General features: G+C 33.5%; 2 protein-coding genes across 4 annotated transcripts; both read right to left on the reverse strand.

Annotated features, from left to right (window-relative positions):
• Positions 1-1592: 1592 nt before the first annotated feature.
• On the reverse strand, positions 1593-8200 carry LOC123201820. Its single transcript, XM_044617387.1, has 4 exons — positions 7488-8200; positions 2958-3149; positions 2416-2882; positions 1593-2336 (listed from the first exon to the last, which is right to left on the reverse strand). The coding sequence occupies exons 1-3, from the start codon at positions 8083-8085 to the stop codon at positions 2743-2745; spliced, it is 930 nt and encodes a 309-aa protein (XP_044473322.1). The 5' UTR covers positions 8086-8200; the 3' UTR covers positions 1593-2336; positions 2416-2742.
• Positions 8201-15012: 6812 nt separating this feature from the next.
• Positions 15013-18919, reverse strand: LOC123209272. Of its 3 annotated transcripts, none has more exons than XM_044627186.1 (4): positions 18763-18919; positions 17694-18043; positions 15626-17610; positions 15013-15307 (listed from the first exon to the last, which is right to left on the reverse strand). In XM_044627186.1, exons 1-3 carry the CDS (start codon positions 18763-18765, stop codon positions 15639-15641), a joined length of 2325 nt encoding a protein of 774 aa, XP_044483121.1. In that variant the 5' UTR covers positions 18766-18919; the 3' UTR covers positions 15013-15307; positions 15626-15638. The 3 variants fall into 3 exon arrangements, with proteins under 3 accessions (XP_044483121.1, XP_044483120.1, XP_044483122.1); XM_044627185.1 differs by having other exon boundaries at positions 15013-15314; XM_044627187.1 differs by lacking the exon at positions 18763-18919 and having other exon boundaries at positions 15013-15314; positions 17839-17979.
• Positions 18920-27429: the final 8510 nt, after the last annotated feature.

The following is a 27429-nucleotide window of genomic DNA, read 5'->3' on the forward strand; positions in this document are numbered from 1 at the left end:
TGTGCAACTCTAAAGTCACATATACACAATAAATTTAACACAATTTAAGAGAAAAAAAGATGAAAATACCTTTAGATGTACTTGTAGGTGTTACATTTCTCCCCATTAAAAAAAAAATTGTCCTTGAAATTCACTCGAACAGTATGGGAACCTTTGTCTTATATCTTGCTTCATCTCTCTAGTAGCTTTCTTAATCTGATGATTCCTCTAAAGAACCTTTTCTAGTGAAATATGCTTGTTTATAAGCTTATTAACCTGTTTATCAAAAATCTGAATCGGACACTCCTCAGAAACCAAATTAGCCTCAAGCTCAACTTCCTTAACTCTCAACACGAGTTAGGTCACTGATATACTTATGCAACAACACTATATGGAACACCTGATGAATGCAATCCATATTTACTAACAATGTAAGCCAGTAGGCAACCTTACCTACATGCTTCAGAATCTTTAAAGGGCCCATGAACTTCAAAGCTAATTTATCTTTTCGACCAAACATCATCACATGTCAGGAGGGGGTAACTCTCACAAAGACCTTATCACCCACATCATACTCAAAGTCTCACCTCTTCTATTCTGCATAACTATTTTGGCAATCGTAGCCCTATGTCATTCCCTCCCTAGTTAACCTCACATCCTCAATCATTTTTTGGGTTATTTTTTGTCCTAAAGCCTGTGTCATAACATCTATCTCTCTAATATCATCTCATTGAAGAGATGATCTACATTTTCTCTCATAAAGTGTCTCATACGGAGCTATTTGGATGGTCTCTAATAACTATTATTATATACAAACTTTATAAGAGGTAACACATCAATCCAACTCGCTTTTTAATCCATACAACATGCCTTCAACATGTTTTTGATCACTTGATTCACCATTTTAATTTGCCCATCAATTTGAAGATGATAAACAATATTGAATGTCTACTCAAAGACCTCTCTAAACTCTATCAAAAAGTTGAAACAAACCTTGTGCCTTTGTTTGCACAATAATCTTGGGCAACTATAGAGCCTCACAATCTTTTGGACATACACTTGACCCTATTGAGTCATACTTGTACTATCATGTAAATTTCATTCTTTTAATGATTTTGTTTTAATTTCAACTCAAAAAATTAGGGAGCGTATGGTAGTATAAATCAATTATTACGTTTTGTTCTTAAATTGTCTAATTCTTAAAACTAAGTCAATCATTCAACTATTATTAAGTTTGGTTGTTAAGTTCACAATTGCTTACAATTATTAGAGATCTTCAAAGTCCTTAAGTTCTATTGTTCACAATTAAAGAGTTAAAAGTTGCATGGTTCTAAGTTTATGGTTATACATTACTCTAAATTTCATGATGATAAGTGCTTAAATTTACAATGTTTTTTTGTTCTTAAATCCATGCTTGTTTTCAATTCTTAAATTCACATTCATTTTTAGGTTTATTTATGCTTAAGTTCTTAAGTATAAAATATTTAAGTTTGTTAAAAGTTCTTTAGTTAATTAAATTCGCGTATATTTGTTGCTATTTTAAGTTCAATAGATTTCTCATATGTTCATTGTTGTATAATGTAAAAAATAAAGTTTGCAATCAAGACAAATACTTAAATTCATATATATTTATAAAGCGATCAAGAAAAGTACATAAATTCATATCTATTTATAAAGAAGGAAATGGTTCATCACCAAAAAAAAAAAAAAAATTGTAAAGTTTAAAAACCAAAAAGAAAGAAGACAACAAGAAGCAACTACAAAAGAGGTCCTTAATTATATGAGTTTGGTTATAGAGTAAAAATAGGGACCTCCTGGGGAGAAGCTCATTAGGCCTCCTCGATTTCATGTAATAGCTTCCATTCCTCAGTGTGCTCATTAAAGCTTTCGCCAAGGAAAGATTAGTTGTGGTTGGGATATTGAAGCCAAATTGCATCAAATACATCAAAAAGCATATCTTTGGCTCTATTCTCGACCATGGCTTTCATCGCAATAAGCTTTCCTTCAAGCTCGGTTTTCTCCAATAGTGTCTTCTCGAGTTGGGCCTCAAATTGATGTGCTAGCTCCTTTTCATTATTAGCCCGTTTCTTCTCTAAGGCGACAAGCTTGCTAGTTTCCATTAGCTCAGACTGCAGTTTGCCAATCTCAATATCTCTTTGTTGCAAAATCTTCTCTTTAGCGGCTAGCTCTAATTGTAAAGCCTCAATTTCAACTTTATGACTTTGTTCTATAGCCGCAAGCCTCTCCTTAGTATCCTCCAACTCTTCTTTGAGTAGGTTGCATGCTTGTTTGTTATTGTTGTTGTCCAAAAGGCCAAGGTAATATTCATTGTAAAGGAATGGAAGGATGCTCAAAAGCTGTAAATAGAAAATCGGTGGTTACTTACCAGCATGGAAAAATTTTAAGTAAATAAATAATGAAGGGAAGGTAATTTACTTGGGTGTTATGCTCGATGAACTTCTTAAGCTTCATAGGCATAGCCAACTCCCAGAACCATGGCCATACCTTGTCAGACAAGTTTTCCCTTACCATAGAAGTCATTAGGGTCACATCAAATGGCATCTTAGAGGTTTGGTTAGCATCTTGAGACCAAGACTTCGAGGACGAAAACACACATACCCTCTTCTTAGAACAGGTAACTTGTATAAAGTTACAATCAACAACTTTGAAGTAAGGGTCTACAAGGTGTAACCTCTTTTCTCTTGGCTCCACTGTCTTTTTCCCTTTATCCGAGCTAGGATAAGGCACACATTTCTCCCTTACTCAATATTGATTTAGTGTAAAAGAATCGAAAGTGGTGTTAGTCAAAGAAATAGCTCCTTTAAGGTGTGATTTAGATCGCAATCTCCTCAATCTTGCATTTCTCTTTAATTGAATGAGACGAGGAACTGGTAATCTCAAATCTGTGAAAAAAAGCACAGTTAATATCTTTTTCTATAAGAAAAGTTATACCAAATGAATAGTGGATGAAAATCTACCTAATGTGGAGGGTTTTAGTTGTGGTTTTCTAGATGGGCGAGGAAGCGACATGGCCTGAGGGACAAGGTTATGCAATTGAAGCTTTGTGGTTGCTAATAGCTCCCTTGTGTCTTGGATATTACATGGTAATTCACATAAACTTTGTATTTGATCTTTACGTGTCACATCCAAAGTTGGTTTAAGATGATTAACTGCAAAAATAGTGAACAAAATTAGAGTCAAATGCAAAATAAAGAATAAATAAGAATCAATTAGATTTTCCTCCAAAACCTACAAACTACTATAAACTTCCCATTATGCATATACATGATGAAGTACTTGCTCCTCTAATCACTAATATTGTCTCTCATATAAGTGATTCCCAATAAGTCTTAGTTTGTCCGCTTGGATAAGAAAAAGCAACCCTTCTTCAAGACATGCTCCTTCAATAGGTAAACAAACAAGCTAACCTGGCCCTTTCTCCTTGTTTACCACGTACATATTAAGGATGCAACAATATGCGTTTGGTGATGATTAAAACAAAACTACTACAAAATAATTAAGCATTGCTCACACAAATAAGTGAAAGGGGAATGTTATCTTGCACTGCATGATAGCATTTAAGATCGCATCCCACCCTAGAGGAAGGGCTTGGTGCATGTAGTCTCGTGCTTCCTACAACTCGATGGAGACACCATAACAGTTCTTTCAACTCGATGGAGACACCATAATAGTTCTTTCAACTCAATAAATTTGCATTTTAATGAAGGCTCGCTTCAAGTTGTCCTCAATATCCATAACATCCTCATCGCTTAAGTGAGATAATAACAAAGGTTCATTTCTCTCCGTCTGTTGGGCTAGGCCTTAGTCACTACTTCAACTGTCTAGTTTGGTTAATCAATAGTCTAACCAAAGAAGAGGAGGCCTCTAAGCTTGTCTTTGACGAGGAGGCCTTAAAGCGAGTTCAGAAGAGTTAGACTTCAACACTAATTGAGCTTTTAAACAACATTTGAAAACATGAACAAAGACAACTGTTAGTTCTACCTATGAGTTCAACCAATGACTACTTATGAGTTCAACTGATGACTACTTTCTAAGGTTGGATTCGAATTAAGCTCAAGCTTTTACGCTCATCAAACTCCCCTCAAAGTTGTTCAAGTTTAACTCGTTTAATAAGAGTCAAGTCAAACTTCAAGCTTAATTCAGTACTATAGTCAAGCCAAAAAAATGAATAAAATAACATGGTGTATTAGTTAAAATAATGTCATTTTAGTCAATTCAAATCAATTTTTTTTTCAAGCTTTCGAGTTTGACTAACTAAACACCCTTCAAGCCCAAGCTTGACAATATTAAACTTTCAAAATTGTGTTCAAATTCGTTTGACTCAAACTCATTTTAAACTCGTTCGAATCAAGCTTGAACAAATTTGGCTCAAATCCAACCTTACTACCTACGAGTCCATACAAAAGCAACAAGTTTTACCAATGGGTTTCACTCATACCTGACTTAAGCCCAAAAACTCAACCAAAACCATATAGCATGTTCCTACCCTGAAACACCATGGTCAAACCTTAGAATCTACCAAAAAAGCACACTAAAAGACGAAGTAAAGAACATAATACAAGACAAGAAGCCAAGAGGATTTTACCATTTATGTAAAAGGTGCAGAGAATGCTTTGATCATTGTTGGTCAAAAATAGGAAAAGCTTAATAGTTTGTGTGGGCACTAAAATACAAGACACAATGGTTCTTAAAAGTTTGAAGAATTTTGTAAACTTGGTTCAATGAGAATTCTAAGTTTTCAAAGAATTTGAAAGCTTAATGCAATTGCTAGGGTGAAGAAACTAGTAGACAACCCTTCAAGGGGTATTTATAAAGGATATGTGTACAATAAGAATCAATCCTAATCATTCCAATAAAGTTGGTGACAAGTGTTGGCTATCTAGTAAAGTACCTGAACCAACACCAAATAAGGAATTATAACGATTTGAATCACTTTAATAGTATAGAACATTCTCACACTACACATTAAGTGCAAAATGGAAATGTCGCTTTCTCAACATGTTGCAAGCAAGGATCCTGATCATCTATGTATTGTTCACCTATACAGAAAAAAACAGTTTTAAAGTCCTACTCGCTTTATAAAAACTAAAGGCAAGTGTTGTACAGTCAAACTTACCCTTAGCAAAATGTATGAGAATTGCACTAAAGGAACAACTAGTCATTGTATAGCAAACCACTAGTTATACAAAGAACTAGACATATATCTACACACGTCAACCTATAATATAGTTAACAAGCAAAAATTTTGTCTATCTAGGAACAAGTGAAAGGGTAAATCTTAACAATTTCATGATTTATTCATATATGATCTCTATATCCTACTTCCACGAGATAGTCATTATCTCCTACCTTAACTGAACAACATGATCAACAACTTTCATTTAAATATTCAGATTTAATGTCTTAAGATCTAGGTATATCTTCTTATATAAATTACACTATTATCCCTTCTTGTCCCACAAGTACAAGATTGTACAAAATAAAAGGATGACCTATTTTGTATCTTATACTAATATTTTGCCAAAACTACTGCAGAAAATCCATAACATAATAATAGAAGTAAACTTCTATGCAACAAATCGAATCACTTTATAAAATCCTTTGTTTGTCATAAGTTCTTACATAGAAGCACACCTCCAATTTTGTGTATTTCTCATTTATGGAATTTTCACTATCAACAAAGATCATAAACCATCAAATTCAAACTTTGAACTTCTGAATTATAGATTTCATATTACACAAGGAATCATTTAACTATAGATGACAGGCCCATGCTTGCAGCAGCAGAAAAGCTTTAGAAGTATAGTCAAGATTAGAAAAGCTTAGATTTATTTAAACTCTCAACCAAATAATGTTTTAAGCAACATTGCAGATGCAAAATACATTCTTACAGCAGTCTGAAAACTAGTGAGGAAAGGGTAAAATGCACAAATGAAGAAGCTTATACTCATTGGGAGACTAATAATAAACAAAGTTTTTCCACAACTGAGAAAGATCCAAGATCTTAAGACCGAAAGGTAAGAAGACCATCTGGGTAACATTTCTGTAGTGGTGATATTGTCAACAACTTTAAATGATAAGAAAGTTGAACAGAAATTGCACTAATAGTAATATTATATTCCATGTCTGGTGAAGGAAACTTAACAGATATATGTAGCTTCATCTCACAATAAGGTTACCTTAAACATGACATTAGATATCAGAAATGGAAAACAAAAAGTCCGACGCAAGAAACAAGCCAAAATATGTAATTAAAAGATTACTAAGACTTTGTCATAGAAGTACACATGCTACTAGCTAATATGAAACAAACTGTCAACAAAACGGAGGAATGAATGATGAAATAAATCAACAAAGCCTTACTCCTAAAGATAGAAAATAATCGTTCTAATGAGAATCAAACACAAAATCTAATAGGACTTATCTTACACTTCAAGGCAGTAAAAATTAAAAATTCTTTCAAGGCAGACATTGGTGGTAGTCGAAATCAAACATCCAAATGAGGAATGTGAGGCATGCACATCACACGTCATAATGCAAATAGAATCATTCCAGAATTCAAAACCCAGCATCCCATCATTCATAATCTTACATGGTAAAACAGAAAACAATTTTTTTTCTGTGGTAATATTGTTCCAAATTATAAATTCCAGGTTATTGGCCCAAATTGTGTTCAATAAACAATAAATTAAACGCATCAAACACCAAGACCATAAACAACAGCAAACACTAATGCTAAACTCAAAACACAGAGAGAAAATGAACATACGAAATACTTGTTTTCTTTGCACTGAAAGCAGGTATCTATGTCCATATTTGGTGAACTTTAGCTCAATAATCAGGCTCTGCTGATTCTTTCAAGCTTTAGGAATTGTGAAACCAAAAACAGATTGCTTTTTGTGAGGCCAATGGCCCTGCTGGATTCAACCCCCAACTTTGTGGGATCAAATAGAAGCCTGAGTTTCTTGCAACTTAACTAAACCCTTAGTCCCTCAGAGTTTCACACAAACTTCACAAAATATACACCTATATTCCCACCAATTATAAAAAATAAAAAAATAGCAGAGAAAGTACACAGCTAGGTACACAATACTGAATTCAACTCTATATTCACCTCACACAATAAAATCAACAATTGAATGTACCTATAAAGAGACATGGAACAAGTGAAGACAAACATTACATAAAACAACTAAAACTCCACAATTCTACCTTGTAGCTATCCAGTTTCTATAAATTTCTATTTCAAGCTTACAAAGCAAAGCAAACTAAACCCTCAATCAGATTCTATCCAGAGACCTCTACTACAAATTGTGGCTATCGATTATCATTAACATTATTAACCATTTTTTTAGGAGACACAGAAATAGATACACTTTGTTGTTGCTTCTTATTAACATATAAAAAGCTAGCATTAATCGAGCCAGAGTGCTGAACAGACCCAGACACATCAAAGTTTTTGTCTTTATAATTATTATTACTCTTACTTATCAAAACCCCCACATGCTCCAAGGCCTCTCTGGCTCTCTTCCTCGCCGCAGCAGCCTCTTTGGCCTTCTTCTCCTCCTCAATCCTAGCCACCAGCACCGCCTTCTCCATCGATGCCGCTGCAATCCTTGCCGCACAGAGCAGCACAGCAGCCGACTTGGAGTCAATTACATGAGCATTCTTATCATCATCAGACCGCATGTTGCCCGTTGTATTGGGGTTTGGGTCTGTATTTGTGCTTTTCGCAGGGTGGTTTTTGAAAAAATTGAAATTTTTGGGGTCTGAACATGGAGGGCAATGATAGGGAGACGAAAGTGCCAATGGCTTGGCGCAATGTGAGTGGGTAAAGGAGCCGCATTTGGCGCAGGAGAGGCGTTTGGAGGGGTGGGGAGGATTAGAATCATAGAAAGTGAAGCAAATTGGGCAAAAAGATGAAGGGTGGAGACGAAGAACGCAGGAAGTACAGAGCTTTCGCTGGATGCCACGTAGGCGAACATTGTGGATGAAAAGGCCGATATAGGTCCCGCAGTTTCCGCATTCACCTGAGGCGAATATGGTGGTGGGGGGTGCCGGTGCTGGTTGGGGTGTTAGGTTCATTGAGGAGTGTTGGTTTGGGTTTAGGGCTGGGGTTTCGTTTTGTTAGTCAAAGGGTTTACGGGGTGAAATCGATCGGGAGATGAAACGGTTTAGAGAGTGTGTTTGTTATAGAGTAGAAACGACGTCGTTTTCCCATGGTAATGAATAATAAATGATGACAAAAACAAAACGTTGAACCTTTTTAAAACTGATTTGAAAATATTAGTGTAGAGTTTGCGCGTGGTGGTTGACGGTGGTGGTCGCGGTCGAATTTTATTTTTTAATTAATATTTTAACAATAGGAGAAACTTTGAATTATACATTGGCCAAATCACTATGTCCCACTTAAGATTTGATGCAAAGCCACTTTCCACTCACAAACTATCAAAAATTTAAATACTTACTCATTTATTAAATTTTATCGTTATTGTCAAAGAATAAAATTGTTATTTATTTAAATATTTAAAAATACAAATAATTTATCACATTTTCATCCTTAAATTTTAAAAATTAATAAATTCTTCTTAAGATTGGATTCAAATTAAGCTTAAGTTCAATCAAGTTCAAACTCGGTTCAATTACTATTTAAAACGAGTTCGAGACCGAGCTCTGGCTCGATGAACCAAAAAATCTAATACTTGAACTCGGCTTGCTCACAAGCCGAGCTACTCACGAGTTCAGTTCGAATAAGCTCAACGAGTCTAATCACAAGCAGAGCTTGGGAGCTCACATGAGTCTGCTCAAAACTCATGTGTTTATGTCTTCTTTTTAATAATCTAAAATTAAATTGAATTATAATAACTCATCTAATAATATCAAACTATATAATTATCATTATTTTAATTAAAATTCATTAAGCAACAAAAAAAAAAAAGAAACAATAAAAAACGTGGAATTCTTCATCATTCAAAATATGAAATATATATTATTAAGCGTGAATTTACTTAATTCAATTAAGAAAAAAAAATTTAGAACTAAAAAATCAATATGTAACAAATTAACAATAACAATATGTAACGAATTAGTATTTGCTAAGCCTTTCTCTCGGAGCTACAGTTGTCATTCTTTAAAGGAAGAATAATACCAGAGAAGTTAGCTCTTGGAGAAGAGGCACCAGTTGTGACGACTTTTATAGAGGACAAGAAGAGAGGGATATTCACTGACGTCGTTTTGAAAGAGTCAAAAGCAAGGGAAGTAGCTTCTCTTGCATGAACTGAATTCAATTGAGTTGTGTTGGCTAATAAGATTGTGCCACGTTTCAGCTATAGTAATATTATTTCTTTAATTCAAGTGATTTGTCAAACTTCAATAATTTGTAGATGTATTTTTTAATATAATTTTTTACAGACTTTTCTTCTTCTTTTAAAAGACCGGGAGGACAACGTCTCACCCAACTGGAGAAAGAGGAATGGGCAAGCTGCCTTGGCTCACGAGCTGAAAGCTTGAGCTCAAGTTTGAGCTTGATTTTTAAAATATATAAAGCTTGAGTTCATTTACATGTAATTTGTTTCAGACTTATTTGAGTTGAGTTCAAGTTTAAATTCGATTCGAATCTAACCCCAATTCTCCCCACCCAAGTTTGAAAAACTTACAATGCCCCATAGAGTTTTTCCAACAAGCTCCCGACTGTCAGAGATGATGGCGACGACAGTGTTTTCTCCCTCCAGATTTCTTTATTAATCATGTTTCGTTCTCAGCCAACCTTGACCGATGAAAGTTGGAGACAAATACGTTTCTTCGTCTCTTGACAAAGACGATGATTCATCTTTGTTAGAGATGAAAACGAAGAGTCTTCATCTCAGACAAAGACAATACGTCGTCGTCATCTAAGAGACAATGATAACACATCGTCTTCATCTAGAAATGAAGAATAGTCTTCATTGGTTGGTTTCCTCAGTCAGTGATGAGTAGAAATAGAGCGGGACTAAGAGAAAAGGTGGGAGAGAGGGAGAATGTCATTGTCGCCATCATTGACCACCGGTAGTGGTGGCTAAAAAAACCTTAGGGGGAAATATAGATTTTTGAAACCTTGGATGAAGGAAAAATTGTTAATTTTTAAATTTAAGGGGGTAAATGTGATAAAATTTTAGTTTTTAAATATTTTAATAAATAACAATTTTACCCCTAATAATAACAATGAAATTTAATAGATGGATGAGTATTTAGATTTTTAATAGTTAGCTGGTGGAAAGTAGTTTTGTATCAAACTTTGGGTGGGACATAGTCATTTGGCCTTATACATGTAATCAATCAACAAGGGTATAAGTTGTATTGCTACTAAATCATTAAACATAATTCGTTACATGGGTTATTAATTAAGTTAATCATAATTTAAAAAATTATAATATATGATCGACGCTTTAAGAACTAAATTTATACGAACAAATCACTTAGTAAAATATAGACAAATAATCTTTGTTTGAATAGGAGAATGAAATTGCCAAAGTTTTACAGGTACCCTAAATTTTCTAGTTGGAAAGGAAAAATTTTGAATTAAGGGTAAGTGCAACATTTCGATATTACTTTCAGAGGTGTAATTACAAAATTTATAAGATAAATAAGAATGAAGTTTAGGGGGAAATGAAACTTTTTATAAATTGTCTTGCCCTTTTAGCTTTTATAATTCGAAAATACACCCCAGCGGAATAGGGGGGTAACTGATAGATACAAAAGCAATAGAGTTTTTTCATTTTTAATTTGACAAGATAGCCCTAGGTTTTTATTTTTAGCTTTTCAAATTTACATCTACACCCATAGATTAAACTTACTAATGCTACAAAGCAAAATTAAATGTAACCCCATAGCTTCTATATACATCAAATAACCCCTAAATAGTAAGTTTGGTGTAAATGTCAAACTTTCTACTGTTAAATCTAGTTCTAACCCTGAACATCATCATACTAATTTGTTTACCTCCTTAGCTTTTAATTTACACATGCACCCTCCATTCTTACATTATAAAATTACATGTTAAATATTTATAAAACCTTTTAGCTTTTGTCTTTAATAGAAATTTTTTTGTTTCAAAGTATGGTGTCCACACTAAAAAGTTTAGGATTTACGTCAAACTTCATTGTGTTGGGGAAGAAAGAGAGAAGAGAAATCATGTTGAGACTAGTTGAGTGAGAGAATTGAGGTGGTGAGTAGTATAATGCGAATTACAGGTGATATTGGTAGAGTGAGGCACTGGTGGTAACCAGTGGGTTTTTTTTACAATCTTTTTTACGGAGGTGGTACGTGACGAGTGATGGTGGTGCACCCTCAGTTAACACATTATAATGTTACATGTATGTATAAAACCTTTCAGCTTTTATTTTTAATAGAAATCTTTTTGTTTCAAAATATGGTGTTCACAATAAAAGTTTAGGGTTTATATCAAACTTCATTAAGGTGGGGAAGAAAGAGAGAAGAGAGATCATGCAAAGACTCGTCAAGAGAGAGAACTAAGGTGATGAGCAGTGTAGTGTGAATTACAAGTGATGTTGGTGGAGTGAGGCGTTGGTCGTAAGCGGTGGGGTTTTTTACAATTAGTTTTGTGAAGGTGGTATGTTATGAGCGATGGCTATGAATGGGGAAGAGATTTGTTTTGTGATATGCATTCAATTTTTGTCGTCAACGGGAGCAATGAAGACAACTACGAGGTTTGTTTTTTACAAGAGTAGTGGTGAATATTTTAAGGTGTTTTGCCAATTAATATGTGGTGACTCATATTTCTCTTTTTCCATAGGAAATTAATTAAACTTTTTGTCAATTTCTAGTGGAAAGGAAAATATTTGGACTGGATGGATTTTTTTTTTTCTCAGAACTCCTTTCTCTCTTCTTGTTCTTTGGAACTCGCTTTTGCGATGGTTAGCGAAATTGAAAGAACCATTTTAGCCAAAATTGGATTTATATATAAGATAACTAGCAGACACATCAATTAAGTTAGGTCAAACAAAAGCTTGATTCGAATATTAACCTAATATTGTATTATGTCGAGTTTAACTCATAGACCATTCGAATTAGGTCATAAACTTTAATATTAAAATTATGAGTTGATCCGATCTGACTTGTTATTATTTAAAAAAATAAAAATTAAAAAAAATCAAACAACAGAAGGGCAAAAGCCCTTTTGGGAAAGCGAATGCCATTGACTTCTACCACAAAGGCAAAGCTTTTAAGTCTTTTTTTAATTTTTTAATTTATTTATTTTTTCTATATAAACCAATCCAACTCTTCATCAATTTCAATTCTTTCATTATATTCTCAATTTCATTTTTTCTAATTAATTCTCTTTCGAAAATTATCTAAATTCACAAATAATAATTTTTTGTATTTATAATTTTATTTTATTTTCAATTTTATGATTATAAAATATTACAAATAGATCTAATGTCAAAAGAATTTAGAGATTTGGATGTTAAAAATGAGTAGATAAATGGTATAGTATATATTTTTTATTTATGTTTATAATTTATACAATATATAAATCAATTTATTGATACTATATTATAAACTTATAATATTTTTCATTATGTAACTATAATATTTCTTCGTCACAAATAAAAGATTATAAATAACATGTTCAAGTATTGTTATCGATTTTAATAATTGAAAAATAATTTATATTTAAAGTTTTTTAAAAAATTGTTTAAATGGCCCTGCTTAACTCATTTATATATAGGGTCGGGCTTTAGGCTTTCAAAAATATATAGGCTGACCCAGTCTAAAGACCCATTATTATATGGGTCTTGGGCCCAACCCAGCCAACAAGCGCGATAGATTAAGCTAAAGTCGATCTGACCTAGCCCATTATCATGTCTAGTAACGAAGGTATTTTCATCATATCACAATTTGTTTGTCGTAAAGATTTAATCCTTAAAAAATTGGTTTTTTTTTTGTAGCCCCACAAAATATGTTCATTTTAATAATAACCTATATTGCATTAATGATAGACTTTATTGATATAGCATTATTATTTATGACCAATATCAAAATTAAGCTTAGTTTCTCATTCATGTGAAAGGTGAATGACAATGTTATTAGCTTGATTTCTTGTTTAATATTTATTTGTGATGGAGTAAATTCCTCACCTGTAAAAAAATAATCAATTCGATAAATGTATAGCATGCTTTAAAACTTGGATCATGCGTTGACCCAATCAAAGTCTCTTGTTTGAGTCTTCATTGGTTTGACCGACCAATTGAAACAATGGCATCAACGATTGTACCATAGTGATATAATCATGGTTGGACTTGGCTCTTTCGATAATAAAATTATGTGTATTTTTCAATGTACAATTAAATACATAATTAATTTATTTTTATGTAATTAAATAATTTAAAATTAAAAATAAGTTAAAGAATTTATTCACCTCCAAGTTTTGATATATTTTCAAAGTTATACATGTAGAGTTTAAAAACCCAAAAATTTCATTCATGGGCAACTGTCGTTAAAATTTTCTGTTAGAAACATGAATAAAATCGTCATTTTATTAATAATATTAAAAAACATAAAATTTATTATATTCCCCCTCTAAGTTTTAAAAATTAACAACTTCATATTTGTTTAAAGTTTTCTAACTTTGAAAAATCACAATTTTTTCTCCAAACCTAAGGTATTTTCTTCACTCCTCCAACCACCATCTTCGACACTAATGACCATCTCTTTCCACCCTAAAACAGTGGTCGACGTCTTCCCTCTCCACAATGACTTTCCTCAACGAAGAAATATGAAAGAGATCTCTTTATCTCCAACGAAGAGAAGAGATGAAGAGAATATGTCTTCATCTCCAACGAAGAGATCTAAAGAGGGGAGGCATCGACCAAAGTTTTAGAGTAGAAAAAGGAGGTCATCGGTATCAAAGATGGTGATCGGAGGGGAGAAGAAAAAAAACCCTATGTTTGGGGGAAAATATGACTTTTCAAAAATAGAAAACTTTACGTAGATGTGAAATTATTAGTTTTTTAAACTTAAGAGAAAAATGTAATGAATTTCATTTTTTTAATATTATTAGTAAAATAACGATTTTACCTCTGTCTCTAACAGAAAATTTTAACTCCAGTTGACTCATCGATAAGATTTTGAGTTTTTCAACCTTCATAGGTATAACTTTAAGATCGCATCAAAACTTAGAAGTAAAATAGTCCTTTGATCTTAAAAATATAGTAACACTCAATCACACAATAAAATATAATTTATATTCTCAATTATATACTTAAAAGTGTGTTAACATATCATTACTCTTCTTTCTTATATCCAATTCATTAAAACAATATAAACAAGATGAAGATGTAACCTAGTAGTATGTGCATCCCTTTAACTGTCGTCATTGCAATGGTTAAAACATTGTTCATAATGTACACAGGACTTTACCCATTTGTTTTTATTTTTTGCTACTAAAAGGTTGCAATTACACTGTAATTTACCCAACTTGAGTTTTAGACGGTGCTACTATTAACATGGATTTCATAGGACCACAACTCTCATGAAATGAAATTTCCATTGGGGCCAAAAGAAATTGGCCCATGACTCAAGGGTAGGGCTGGATTCGAGCCGAGCCGAGCTCGGCTCGCAGCCAGCTCGGGCTCGGCTCGGTTTTTTAATGGCCGGCTCGAGTTCAGCTCGAGCTCGACTCGAGCCGACTCGGCTCGGCTCGAGTTCGACTCGTTTTCAGTTCGGCTCGGCTCGGCTCATTTTTTATATCAAAATGACACCGTTTTGTATATATATATGGATCAAAACGACGTCGTTTTGTATAAAAAATTTAAAAAAACATATACCGAGCCAGCTCGAGCTCGATCGAGCCGAGCAGAACCCGGCTCGTTTCGGGCTCGAACCAAGCCGAGCCGAGCTCGAGCTTGAGCTGGCTCGGCTCGAGTCCAGCCCTACTCAAGGGCACACTTTCTTATTTTTTTCCTTTTTGAGAGCATACTAAATTCAACATTCCAAGAAAGAGACAGAAGATCATACCAGAAAACTGATGAATGACTTTGAACAAGAATGTGACATCACTTACTAAGGCAAACTTTCCTAAGATTTTACCATTGTCAATGTCATGGAGTATCATCCTCACTGGGAATTTAAGTTACAAAGGATGCTACGAAAGCAAAAACTAAAAGATACTACTACTGCACTTCATGCATCAATAATCAGCACAGCAGCACTTACAGATTCTTTTTTACACTAAATTACAGGTTTACATGTCTTAAATTTCCTTCAAAGAACAGCTGTTAGATGTAGAGATCATCATGGCCGTGGTCATCTGATCCCTACAACAGAACCAAGAGGCTCTATCATTAAATAGTTCACAATAACAGATGTTGTGAGAGCAAAACCTTAAATAGAAAAAGGTGTAAACTCTAAAACATCATTGGCAGGAAGAAAATTTCTGAGAAAGTTGAGTTCATTATCACTGTGTCTAGCATGCAAGCTACATGGAGAAATGATGATCAAGAAAACAGGATGAAACGAACTCAAGGTTATCCTATTGATGAGAGATACTTCAGAAATGCATTTATGAAGCAGTAATTGAAATTCTATACACATCCTATCACAAGTTAAAAATGGAACAAATACATACAGTATCTTGAACTTTATAAGGATTCTTTGCAAGTGGATTTGTTGTGTCCAAGACCCTTGCATCTACTGCACTGGAGTTGCCGCTTCATTACATCTTGAGATTCAGATTTCTTTGTTGTTGGTCGGCCGGGTGGACGACGAGTGGGAGGAGGAGTTACTGTCACAGCAACCTGGGAAGGATCTGCCTGTTGAGGCCTGTCCAGATCAGGAACAGGATGTACTGTCTCTGAATATGTTAGTCTGTACATTTCAGTCGTGAAATATCTGGAACAATGATCATATGCACTCTGTCCAATACCGGCCATGACAGCAAGAGCATGGCAGCATGGTAAACCAGTAAGTTGCCACCCTTTGCAACCACAATCCCAGCTATCCATATCAACCACTTCATTAGTATCACCACGAACTTCACAAGTGCTCCCACCTGACAGTAGCACTTGTAGATTACGGACTTTTGTGTGTTCCTTTTCCAGCTTTTCTTCCATGGATGGTGTTATTCGTGTAATCCAGAGATTGGAATCTGCTCGTCTAGTATAAATCAACTCCATAATCTTACCCCATATCACATCAACCATTTGTGTTATTGGTAATTCATGTGCATCTGACACCCAGCTGTAAAAAAGCTCTCCAAAGTTTGATGTCATATGGTTATATCTTGCGCCCTGAAAGAATGCATTTGCCCAATTCTGGGGCTCACTCTGTATGATCCAATTGTAAGCTTCAAGAGAAATACCTTTGATGCTTTCAATGCTCCTCTGGAATCCTTCAGGTCTAGGCGCATAAGCAGCAGCATAAAGATCTTCAACCAAGAGACGCTTCACCTCATGAGAAAATTTCCCCTTCACGTCTCTTATAAGTTGTTCAGTTAAGTATCGTAGGCAATAAGCATGATATGAATCCTTGAATATCTCAGCAATAGACTCCTTTAGACCCTTTTGTTTGTCTGCCACAAATGTGATAGGACAAGGTGTTGTTGATAGTGCAGTTTTTAATTGTAATAAAAACCAATGCCAGTTATCATCAGTTTCTGCATCTACTACAGCAAAAGCAACTGGAAAAACTCCATCATTCCCATCTACAGCTGTTGCAGCCAACAATGTACCTCGATATTTTGACTTTAAAGGTATGCTATCAAGAAAAAGGAGAGGTCGACAACCTTGTAGGAAGCCAAACAATGAGGCATGGAATGAAACAAATAAACGATGGAAACTTGCATCTTCCTTTGTAGTGAAGGTGGCAAAACTACCAGGATTGGTCTCCTTTATCTTCTCACAAAAAAAGGGTAATTGATTATATGCCTCTTTGTAAGAACCCTGAAGCTGCTCCTTAGCTATTTCTTTCCCACGCCAGGCCTGAAAGTAATTTAGCTGGATTCCATATTCCTCTTTGATATCTTTGACAATATCCTTGGGCTTGTAGTCAGGGAAGATTTTTAACTTCTCCTTAATAATACTAGCCACCCAGCTCCTAGTTGCTTGATGCCCTGTTGTCACAGCAGCACCTTCACATGTATGTGTTGGATTCATCTTCTTGATACATATTAGTTGAGTAGTTGATAATCTTGATGCATGAATTCTCCAAGGACAACCTTCAGCTCTGCATTTGACAGTCACACGGTGACTATCATTCTTTTTATACCTAAATGCAAACTGATGTGCAATGGCATATTTGCGCAGAAGTTCGCGAAACTCATGAACACCGCTGAATCTTTGGCCGACACCTGTGATAGTATTGTGCCACTGATGGGCAGATTTCACATGCTTCTCATTGTTAGAATTAACGAGAGGAAGAATGGGTGAGATTTCAGCTTGGAGCTCAATCTGCATATCATCAAGGTTGACACCAATATGGGGGGTATCAACTATGACATCAAGTGATGCATCAAGAGGGATGACAGGATTATTAATATCATCCACCATGTCTTCTGCAACATCAAGGGGTGCATTAACTGGAAGCAATGCTTCTGAAAGAGTTGTTCTGCTTGATCTGCACAATCAAGAATAACAAAAGTTAGAACAAATAATCCAATTACAAAAACAAAATGTCAGCATAGACATTGAGAAAACTACCTACTGCCAGGCATGTTTGAGACATCAGGCTCAACAATTTCTTCCATTATGATATAAATATCAGCAGTGATAGAATCCCCATGAAACTTTATCATTCTCTTTAAGTCCTTGTCGTTGGAGATTGTAATAAGAGTTTTTCTGTTACCTGGGAGGAAGTACTTCAGAGACATTGTGTTAACATTACAGCAAAACACTTCTGCAGCTTCCATCTTGAACTCATCAAACTTCGTTTGGTCATCAATATCTATGGCATGAGCCTCACCGCCCTTATATGACAATGTGCCATCCTTTTCAATCTCAAACTCGCCACCCAACTGACAAATAGCTATAATTTTGTTCTCTGCCATGGCCTAACAAAGTCAAACAAAAGAAAAATGCTAAACTCTTATAACTCTTTGGAAAAGTTAAAGCTAACTATTTCTGAAACCATGAACTGTTAATTGCAGGTAAAATCCATTTCATAACGAATTAACTTTTCATGCGATGGAACTTCAGTCAACCAATTCCAACATTTTTGCTTAAAGGTCAAAGTAAACTCTAAGGTTTCAAAGGCTCACAATTTAAATCTCACATCAACAAAAATAACAAAAATCACTCGGGGCAACCATTTGGCCAGATATAGAATACGAAAAGAAATTCAAAACTTTGACAGCTTTGGATTAGAAGATACTCAATAACACAAAACATAAAATGCACTCAATTATGTCTATTGCAACAAATCACTGGCACATGAAATGACCCTACTTTCATAAACCTAACAAAGAAAAAGAATGGAAAAATCAGAGCTTTCTTTCCATCTTTCATGCTTTTCCCTCAATTTTCTCAGCAACCAAAAAATGAAAAAAAATTAACCAAAAACGCAAAAGAGTTCAAAAAATAAAAAGCGAAGACCTGATCATGACATGCAAAACCCGCAATTTTTTTTGCTCAAAACTTGACAGTTAGACGCAATTAATCAAATAAAAATCCCATATTGACACACTCCAAAGCTCAAATTGAACCAACAAAAAAAAAACCCCTAAAATCAAATTAAAATGGAAACCCTAGAAAACAAAATCTGGGTCCTTACCATTCATAAAATTGAAGGAAAGACGGTTCAAAAGTTCTAATCTTTGCGCTATCACCATTCACCAAAATCAGCAAGAACAGAAGGGACAAAAACACAGAGAGAAATAAGCTTTATTTTTATTTGGCCAATGAAGTATTCCCACCCAATGTATAGTGAATGCCATTGCCGCCCACCAACTTTCAAAAATCCAACACCCACCCATGGTTTGGAAAACTAACACCTACCCTCCAAAATTAAGTTAAGATTAAGGGCAAAATCATCATTTAACAATAATATTTAATATTTATGTTATTTTGTCTCCTTAATTTGAAAAACTAATAATTTCGCCTAAAATTAAGTTTTAAAAAGTGATATTTTTCCCTACCTAAGATTTCTAATTTTGTCGACGAATTGTCAACCAACGATGGTCAATCTCTCTCCCTCCAGTATTGTCTCTCCTTTCGATGTTCAATATTGAGCCGACGACGTCTGAATTTGATAAAATTCAAACAAAGAGTCGAAACTCTTTATTTGGATCTTCATCGTCCAAATGAAGTCGACTTTATCTAGACAACAACGACGGTCTAGATGAGGAGATCAGTCTCTTCTAGATTATTGTCCAGGCGAAGCAGACTTTGTTTGGACAACGAAGATCCAGACAAAGAGTTTTGACTCTTCATTTAGATTTTGTTTGGATTCTATCGAATCCAGACATCGTCGACCCAATATTAAATATCGAAGGGAGAGATGACACTAAGAGGGAGAGAGATCGGTCATCATTGGCTGAAAATTCGCTAGTAAAATTGAAACCCTAGGTAGAGGAAAATGTTATTTTTCAAAATTTAATTTTAGATGAAATTGTTAGTTTTTCAAATTAAGAGGGTAAAATGATATAAATGTTAAATATTATTGTTAAATGATGATTTTACCTTTAATCTTATTTTAATTTTGGAGGATAGGTGTTAGTTTTCTAAATTATGAGTGGGTATTTGATGGATGGGAAGGGGAGTTCACTATACCTTGGGTGGGAATAAGTGTTTTGGCCTTTTTATTTTAACCTTATATTTTTTTTGGTTTGGGTGGGTTTGGGGGGAGAGGGGGGGGTGTGGTTTGTTATAATTAGGATAAATTTTCACTATTTATGTTATTTGTAAATATGACTAGGCTCCACGTCATCTGAGCCAAGGTTTTTACTTTTGGTGGATTTTGTTGCCAAGTTAGATTGATGTGGAGATTGAATGGGACCCATTTAGTTATAATTAATTAAAAAATTTCCAATTTAATAATTTTTTTTCCTGAAAGCGGAAGTGGTAGTGCTCATTTTGCCAATCTTTGATTTAACACTCTATCTACCAAGTAAATAAATAAATATATAATTGATATATATTATTAAATATTTAAATAATTTTAAATTAAAAAAATAATGTTCAATCAGATAATAATTTATTACATTTATATTTATTTATATATTATTTTTATCTTTAAAACAAAATTTTTTAATTTAATTTGATATAAGACTAATATATTATTACCTTGTTAATAATAGTGTTATTGAAATTGATTAACAGAAAAATATATTGATTTTAATATAAATTACTAATTTATTGTCTTGTCATATTCATCTTTGTTAGAACTAAATCATCATTTCCTTTTATATCGCCCTCTTTAGTAGCATTATAAAGACTTTGTTTACAGTGGAATTTGTCGAATTAGTAGGTTCTAAGTCTAAGCCATCAAGTTTTCGTCCCTATTTGAAAAAAGGGTAATTTTTTGAAACAAAAATGGTAAACAAAAGAAAATTGAAAAGATAGTTCGATTCTTGTGATGTCAACAACAACAACATTATATCAAAAATGAATCAAAGAGTTTCCTTCTATTAAAAACTTACTCATAATGTAAAATATAAAGTCTTAATCTTAGTCATGTTTTTGTATAGTGACACTCTTATAGTCTCACCTCATTGGGTTTTTCTCGTAAAACTACAAGAAATTGCTCGAATTATTTTCGTTTTTGTTGTCAATGCAACTCTTATAATGTTATCGTCGCTCTTCATGGATTATTCCTCATTGGAGTATCAATTATTGTGTAAAACAAACCTTTTTTCTTTTTAAATAATAGTTTGCATCAACAAAAATAAATAACGGATGAACAAATAAGCTTTTCAAGTTTAAAGGGTGGGAAATCATGGTTTCACCGAAGTTTATGTAGTAAATAGTTATTGGGACCTTGATTAGAGCAATTTTGTCAATTGAAACGCTAAATTTTTATAAAACATGTTAAGTATCAACTTTGGTAAAAAGTTTATGTTAAGAGCAATTCTATATGTGTATATACTTTTTATATATAATTTAAGTATAAAATAATGTATTATTATATGATTAAATCTTATTTTATCTTTAATTTAAAATTATCTAATTACATAATAATACATCATCTATATACTCAAATTACATACCAAAAGAGTAATATTATATACCAAAACATGTTCTTTTGTTTGGTTTCTTAAAACGACAACGATTTGTCTCAACTTTACAATACGCGAACACATTGACAAGTATAAAATAATTAAAAAAGATACTGACGAAGAAATTGAAATTAATGGAATGATTAAAGAAACTATCGTGTGGGGGTGGAGCTGGTAATGATTGTAATCTTGTAGTGCACATTTTGAGTTAGCATTCTAATCCACTTTAAATTATAATTTTGTTAAAAAAATTTATAACTTTAATCCAATTTAAATTATATTTAGATTGATCTGATACCATCTGAATTGACTTAAAATTATTTATTATTTTTATTTTTTTAAGTATTTTTAGTGTTTTAACTTCTTTAATAAAATGCCCTAACTACAATTAATAAAATACATAACATAATATTTTATTTTATTTACATATGATCTAAAAAATTATATATCAAAACCCTTTAAGACATGTTAATAATATTAGCATTATTGAAATATAAAATAAAATTTGGCAATAAAAAATAATTAAAATAATTACAACTATACGAAAATACAACTAATATATATGGATTTCAAATGTTGTTAATCCTTGTCTTTCAGTATTTTTTTAATCTAACCTAACAAATTCTACTACAATAATATTCTTTAAACATTTGTGTCAGTTTCAATTATTTTTGTGTCATTCCAAACATGACTCGATCTAATATTGTGTCGTATTAAGTTAACTTGTTAAATTTTCTGAAGAAAAAAAAAAGTTTAACTCTAATCTAATTTTTTTTGTGGTATGTCATGTCAAATTAATGAGTTATGTTAAAATTGTTAAGCTCTACTAAACCCCTCCCTTCTATAATTGTACCTAGGTTTGTTAATTGGGTCGGACAAATTGTGGATACAATGTTAAACTTGAAAATTTTAATTTGGAACTGAACTAATTTAAGACCTTGTGAATAAGAAAATTTTCCATTAAATTATTAGACTTGAGCTTAAATTGTTAGCGTCGATAAGGTTTTAAAATTTATTGTGGGCACTATAACACCCTACCCCGATAGTCCTGTCCCTTGAGGGAAAATGTTACTTGGACTTAACTAATCACATGAAATGGCATTAAATAAATATATGTTCATTAAAACAAGGCCAAAAAGCCTTATTCTCACTTAAGATTTAATCTATTTCCAAACTTACATCTGCGAGATTTCAAAACCTAAACACCAACCTATCATCCAATTTATATTAAAATTTTTTGTTAATTGTAAGAGTAAAACAGTCATTTTATCAATAATATTAAAATAAATAAAATTTTATCTCATTTCTTTACTGTAGTTTTAAAAATCACAATTTTTCTTATTATAAGTTTTAAAAAGTTATATTTCCCCCCTAGGGTATATTTTTCAAAATCCAACTTTTCCAATCACCTTCTTTAGCCCACTAAACTCTCCCTCCCGACACACTCTCTCTCCAATCAGAATCCCCTCAGTGTGACTTTATTGTATATGAAGATGAAAAGCTAATTCGTCTTTATACATGATGACTCTTCGTTGTTCTTTCACCATCGTGAGTCGATGACAGATAAAGAGTCGATGATAGAAGGTGTCAATTGCAAATGTAGTCATCGATTCTAGACAACAAAGACAAATCAATGTCTTTGCCAATTCATTTGGATGAAGAGGATTTGTCTTTGTCTAAACAAAGACTCGTCTTCTCTAATGAAGATAAGTCTGAAAGAAGAAAGAGAGAGGGCTAAAGTGACAAGACCCATCCTAACCTTTTAATCCCATAACCTCTTTACATTCTTATGGAACCTAGGAGGCTGAAACGTGTTTTGCAAAAATGTTTACAAAATGATTCTACAACTACTAGAAATCACTTAATTATAACATTATATTTAGGCCTCAGATAAGGGTGTTTAAAATTATCCGATAATCAAATCAAGCCAATTTTTGAATAAAAAACGAAACCAAAAAATAGATTATTTAAAAAACCAGTTCTAATACCGATTTAAAAATATAGAAAAACTAGTTTTTTAATTCAATTATTAGTTTGTCTAATTTTCAAAACCGAAACCAAACCAGTTTTTAAAAAATTGAATAAAATATTGAATATACTTTTTAAAAAATAAAATATGATAATTTTCTAAAATTCGGTTCAACTAATTAGTATTTTTAGTTCTGATCAAAATTGATTCATCTTTAAATCAGTTCATATTGTTTCCAAACAAAAAATTTGGTTCAATTAAAAAATTGGCATATATTGGATCCGGGTCCACCCATGATGGGTCGACCCGACCCGATCAGCAGTTATTGGCTGTTGGACTTTTATATAAAAAAGTCTTAACTGCCTCCCAAAGCACAATGATGAGAATGTGATGAGAATGAGAGGAGAGAACACCATTTTTACAAAGAACTCTTCTCCCCTGCTAAAACCAATACGCACAGTAAATTAGTCTCCCAAATGGAAATCAGTATGTGAGCAAATGGCGTCGTGGAAACAGACTAACGTCAACACCTTGCATAGAATTCAAAGACGCTTCATCAAACACATAAACGGGTACGCAAATTCTATTTACAGATTTCACAGAATTCGGATCCTGGCATGTTTAATTGTTTCTACATTGGTATCAGAGCCTAGGATACATATTTGTTATGTTTTCTGTGAATGATATTACGTATATTATACGAATTAGAATCTGTATATAGAAGTTTGTTTAAATTTCGTTTTTGAGGACGAATTTAATTTGGCCAAAATTGCATGAAATTGGTGTTGGGAAACATGTTGGATGAATGCTAGGAATAATATTACATATTTTAAATTGAAAATCGACTCGAATTAACGTCGAAATCGATCGAAATAGACCCAAATCCAAGACCCAAGGCATGTCTTTCTTGCTTGCCGTTTCGATGGTTTCCGGTGCGATCGACGCCGGAACTTGGAACGATTGGACTCGTCGTTGACTGGAATACAAAAGCCCTATGGTCTTATCGCCGAAAAATCACCAAAAAATGGCTAATTAGAAGGACAACAAGATTAGGGTTCATCGTGCGATTTCGGGTCAATATCGGGTTGGGATAACCCGATTACCCGAACCGGAGGTCAATGGGTTGGTCAAGACCCGAACCGGTCAACGGGTTAACCCGTTTAGTCAACCGGGTCTCACAACCCGGATCCAAACCCATGGATAATCCGATCAACTGTTGACCAATCAACGGTCAAATAGTTGACCAGTCAACGGTCAATATTTGACCGCGCGTGGTGACCATTTCTGACGCGTGGAGGTGCGTGCAAGCACGTGGAGGCACGTGACAGCGCATCTGAGTCATCTCTGGCGCGTGAAGGCGCGTACAGACACTTATACGGCTCGTGGAGGCGCATGCGATGTTTACGTGGCGCGTAAATGAGCTTATGAGCTTATTTCCGCGCATAAACACCCACTTTCAGCGTGTATTGGCACATGAAACTTGTTTTTTAGTCCTTGGAAGTTGTGTAGTACTTGGATCAGTATATGAAATGTGTTCCATGGGTCTTACGATGTATAATAACATGTAATATCTTATTCTGACTCCCAAAAAATACATAATGGTGTTTTGGGATACATGTTTCTATTTCATACAAGTTTGTTGATTAGGGACCATCACGTTGCATGTATAAACTATCAATATCCTATTGAATTCTTTTAATTGAGAAAGAGAAAATATTCATGCGTGAATTTGATCCCCGTAATCAATGATCTTATTCGGGACATAAATTTGAAACTTTTTTGGGACTAAATGGATTCATTACAGCTTGCTATAAAGCGACGGTTAGTAATATACGATAGAATATTCATTATTTTATCGCTATTCCCAAAACTAACGTAATGCGAGGTATTTGACCTAACGCAAATGTAATAGAGACTTTATCATGGATAAAGTGACTCAAAGATCGATACAGGTTGATGAAATGGTCTTAGTCAAAATAGATGATACATTTGTTGTATCATATATATTTGTTAAGTGTGAGAATTCTGAGATTGGTAGAATTTAATGAAATTCTCATCCAGAATTAATATTGGCGCAATTAGATTAAAGTTTAAAATGTCAAGCATTTGTGCCATGGGAGATGATTGAGAACATAGTGAACTTTCGATTTTGTGCCTTATGTGAGATATTTTAAAATTTTAATGCGTAATTACGACAATTGATGTGTATTTGCTTGCATTGATAACGTTGTGTCTGATAGATATCTCTGTGATCTAGTTAACCATAACATCTTAGAAAATGATAGCTGATTTGAATGAGAATGATACTGAATAGAGAGAATTAAACCATATGGCATTTGAAATGCACAATATCCTAGATGAGCAAAAAACTTTAGAGGTTGTGAATCAGGTTAAGATTTAGTTTTGACTGACTAAGGGATAAAACCCTAATCAGTGCCTTACACAAACGTGATGTGGACGCACATCACGCATGTAAGAAGCAAGATCCACTTCGTGTGATATCTTGATTAGTTTCATGATTATCAATCTGGTATATAAGTACCATGAAAGTTCAACTGCATATGCCATAAGTCTGGTTTTAGTTGAAAAGTTTGGAGGAATTGTAGTTCCCAACTAAAGACAGTTGATTTTTTAATTTGATTGAATGTCAAATTTGATTATGAAACTAAAGTCAGCTGCGCGTAACCTGATACATGAACATGAGGTTCATTTAGAAAAACGATTTCTTCTCGATAGTGGGAGTGTATAAAGGTACATATGACCCATAATGAGAAAAGAAGGACTTTTGTTAATTATTCTGGCCACATAAAATTGGAGTATAAGCGCCCATGAGGTAGCTGAATTTAATACTCATGCATACGTTGCAGAATCAATTTTCAAAAGTGAGTGGCTCAAGTCCTAATATAAGAAGGAGATCGTTTAATGCTCAAAGAATAAGACCAAGGAATTGAAATGAGAAGAGTGGCAAAAGTACTAGAAGAAGAGACAAAAATAAGATGAATAGTTGCAATAGAAGCAACAAGAATTATATCACCTATGAATGAACAGAGATGAAAATGATAGTCTTGTTTAAAATCAAGTGATGAAACTTTGATTTCTGGTACTATGATATTAACTGAGTATTATCCTACGTGGATTATGGACTTTGAAGCCACCGACCAAGTAGTTCATGATAGATGATCTTTAGTATATTTATATCGAATTCTGAATAAAATGAATTTGATATATGTAGGCAACAACACAAAGGTTGTAGTAACAGGAATAGACACAAGCAAATAAGTTTTACAGATGATCGAATCCTAGACCTACACGAAATCCAATATGCTCCAAATATTCAGTAAATCTTGGTCAAAGTACTTGTTCTTCTTAAACTAGGATATAATTTGAATTTCTCTGGATGTTTTATTGAAATGTGATAGAATTGATTTCTATAGATTTGATTTGTTGGTTGAATGGTTATATGGTGTTTGTCACCTTACACTTTTGATAATGTTAAGTTTTTCTTTATTTGCTTCTCCTATGTGTATGGAAATGAATGCAAATAAATGGCATGTTACATTAGGGCATGTAAGCCAAGATGGATTGAATAAATTGGCTTATGAAAGTTTATTAGGAACTTTCGCATAAATAGAATTGTCTATATGTAAGCATTGCCTAGTTAGAAAAACTTCTAAAAACCATTTGACAAAACTATATGAGTTTGACTTCCTTTGCAATCTATATACTTAGGTATATATATTTTCCTATGAATGTAAAGTTTGAGAATGTATCTCATTTTTCATTACTAATGATGATAACAATGCTTGTTTTGGTCTTGTCTACTTGATCTCCCATAAGTCAAAAGCAGTAGACTGCTTTAGACACTATATATAATTGAGGTTGAGAATCAATTAGACAAAATTGATAAGAGTTTTATGAACTCATCGGGATCTTGAGCATTTGTTCCAACAGTTCAAGGAACTGAGTAATGAAATAAATAGTATGGTAAATAGTAATTCCAAAACTTCATAATAATCGGTGTAGTGAAGAAGAGTAATTGAACTCTATTGGAAATGGTTAAGTCAGTTAGAGCGCAAGCAAAACGTCAAGTCACTTTGTGATGATATGATATTTATTACTGCTTGAGAACTTAACCAATTGCCTACTAATCTAGTTACTTCCACTCCCTATGAGTTATGGTCAGATAGAAAATCTAAGTTAATTGATTACAACCTTAGTGGTTAGTAATATCAATCCATAACTTTTCCCATAAATT

This window comes from Mangifera indica, chromosome 2 (genome assembly GCF_011075055.1).
Source record: "Mangifera indica cultivar Alphonso chromosome 2, CATAS_Mindica_2.1, whole genome shotgun sequence".
Taxonomy (NCBI): domain Eukaryota; kingdom Viridiplantae; phylum Streptophyta; class Magnoliopsida; order Sapindales; family Anacardiaceae; genus Mangifera; species Mangifera indica.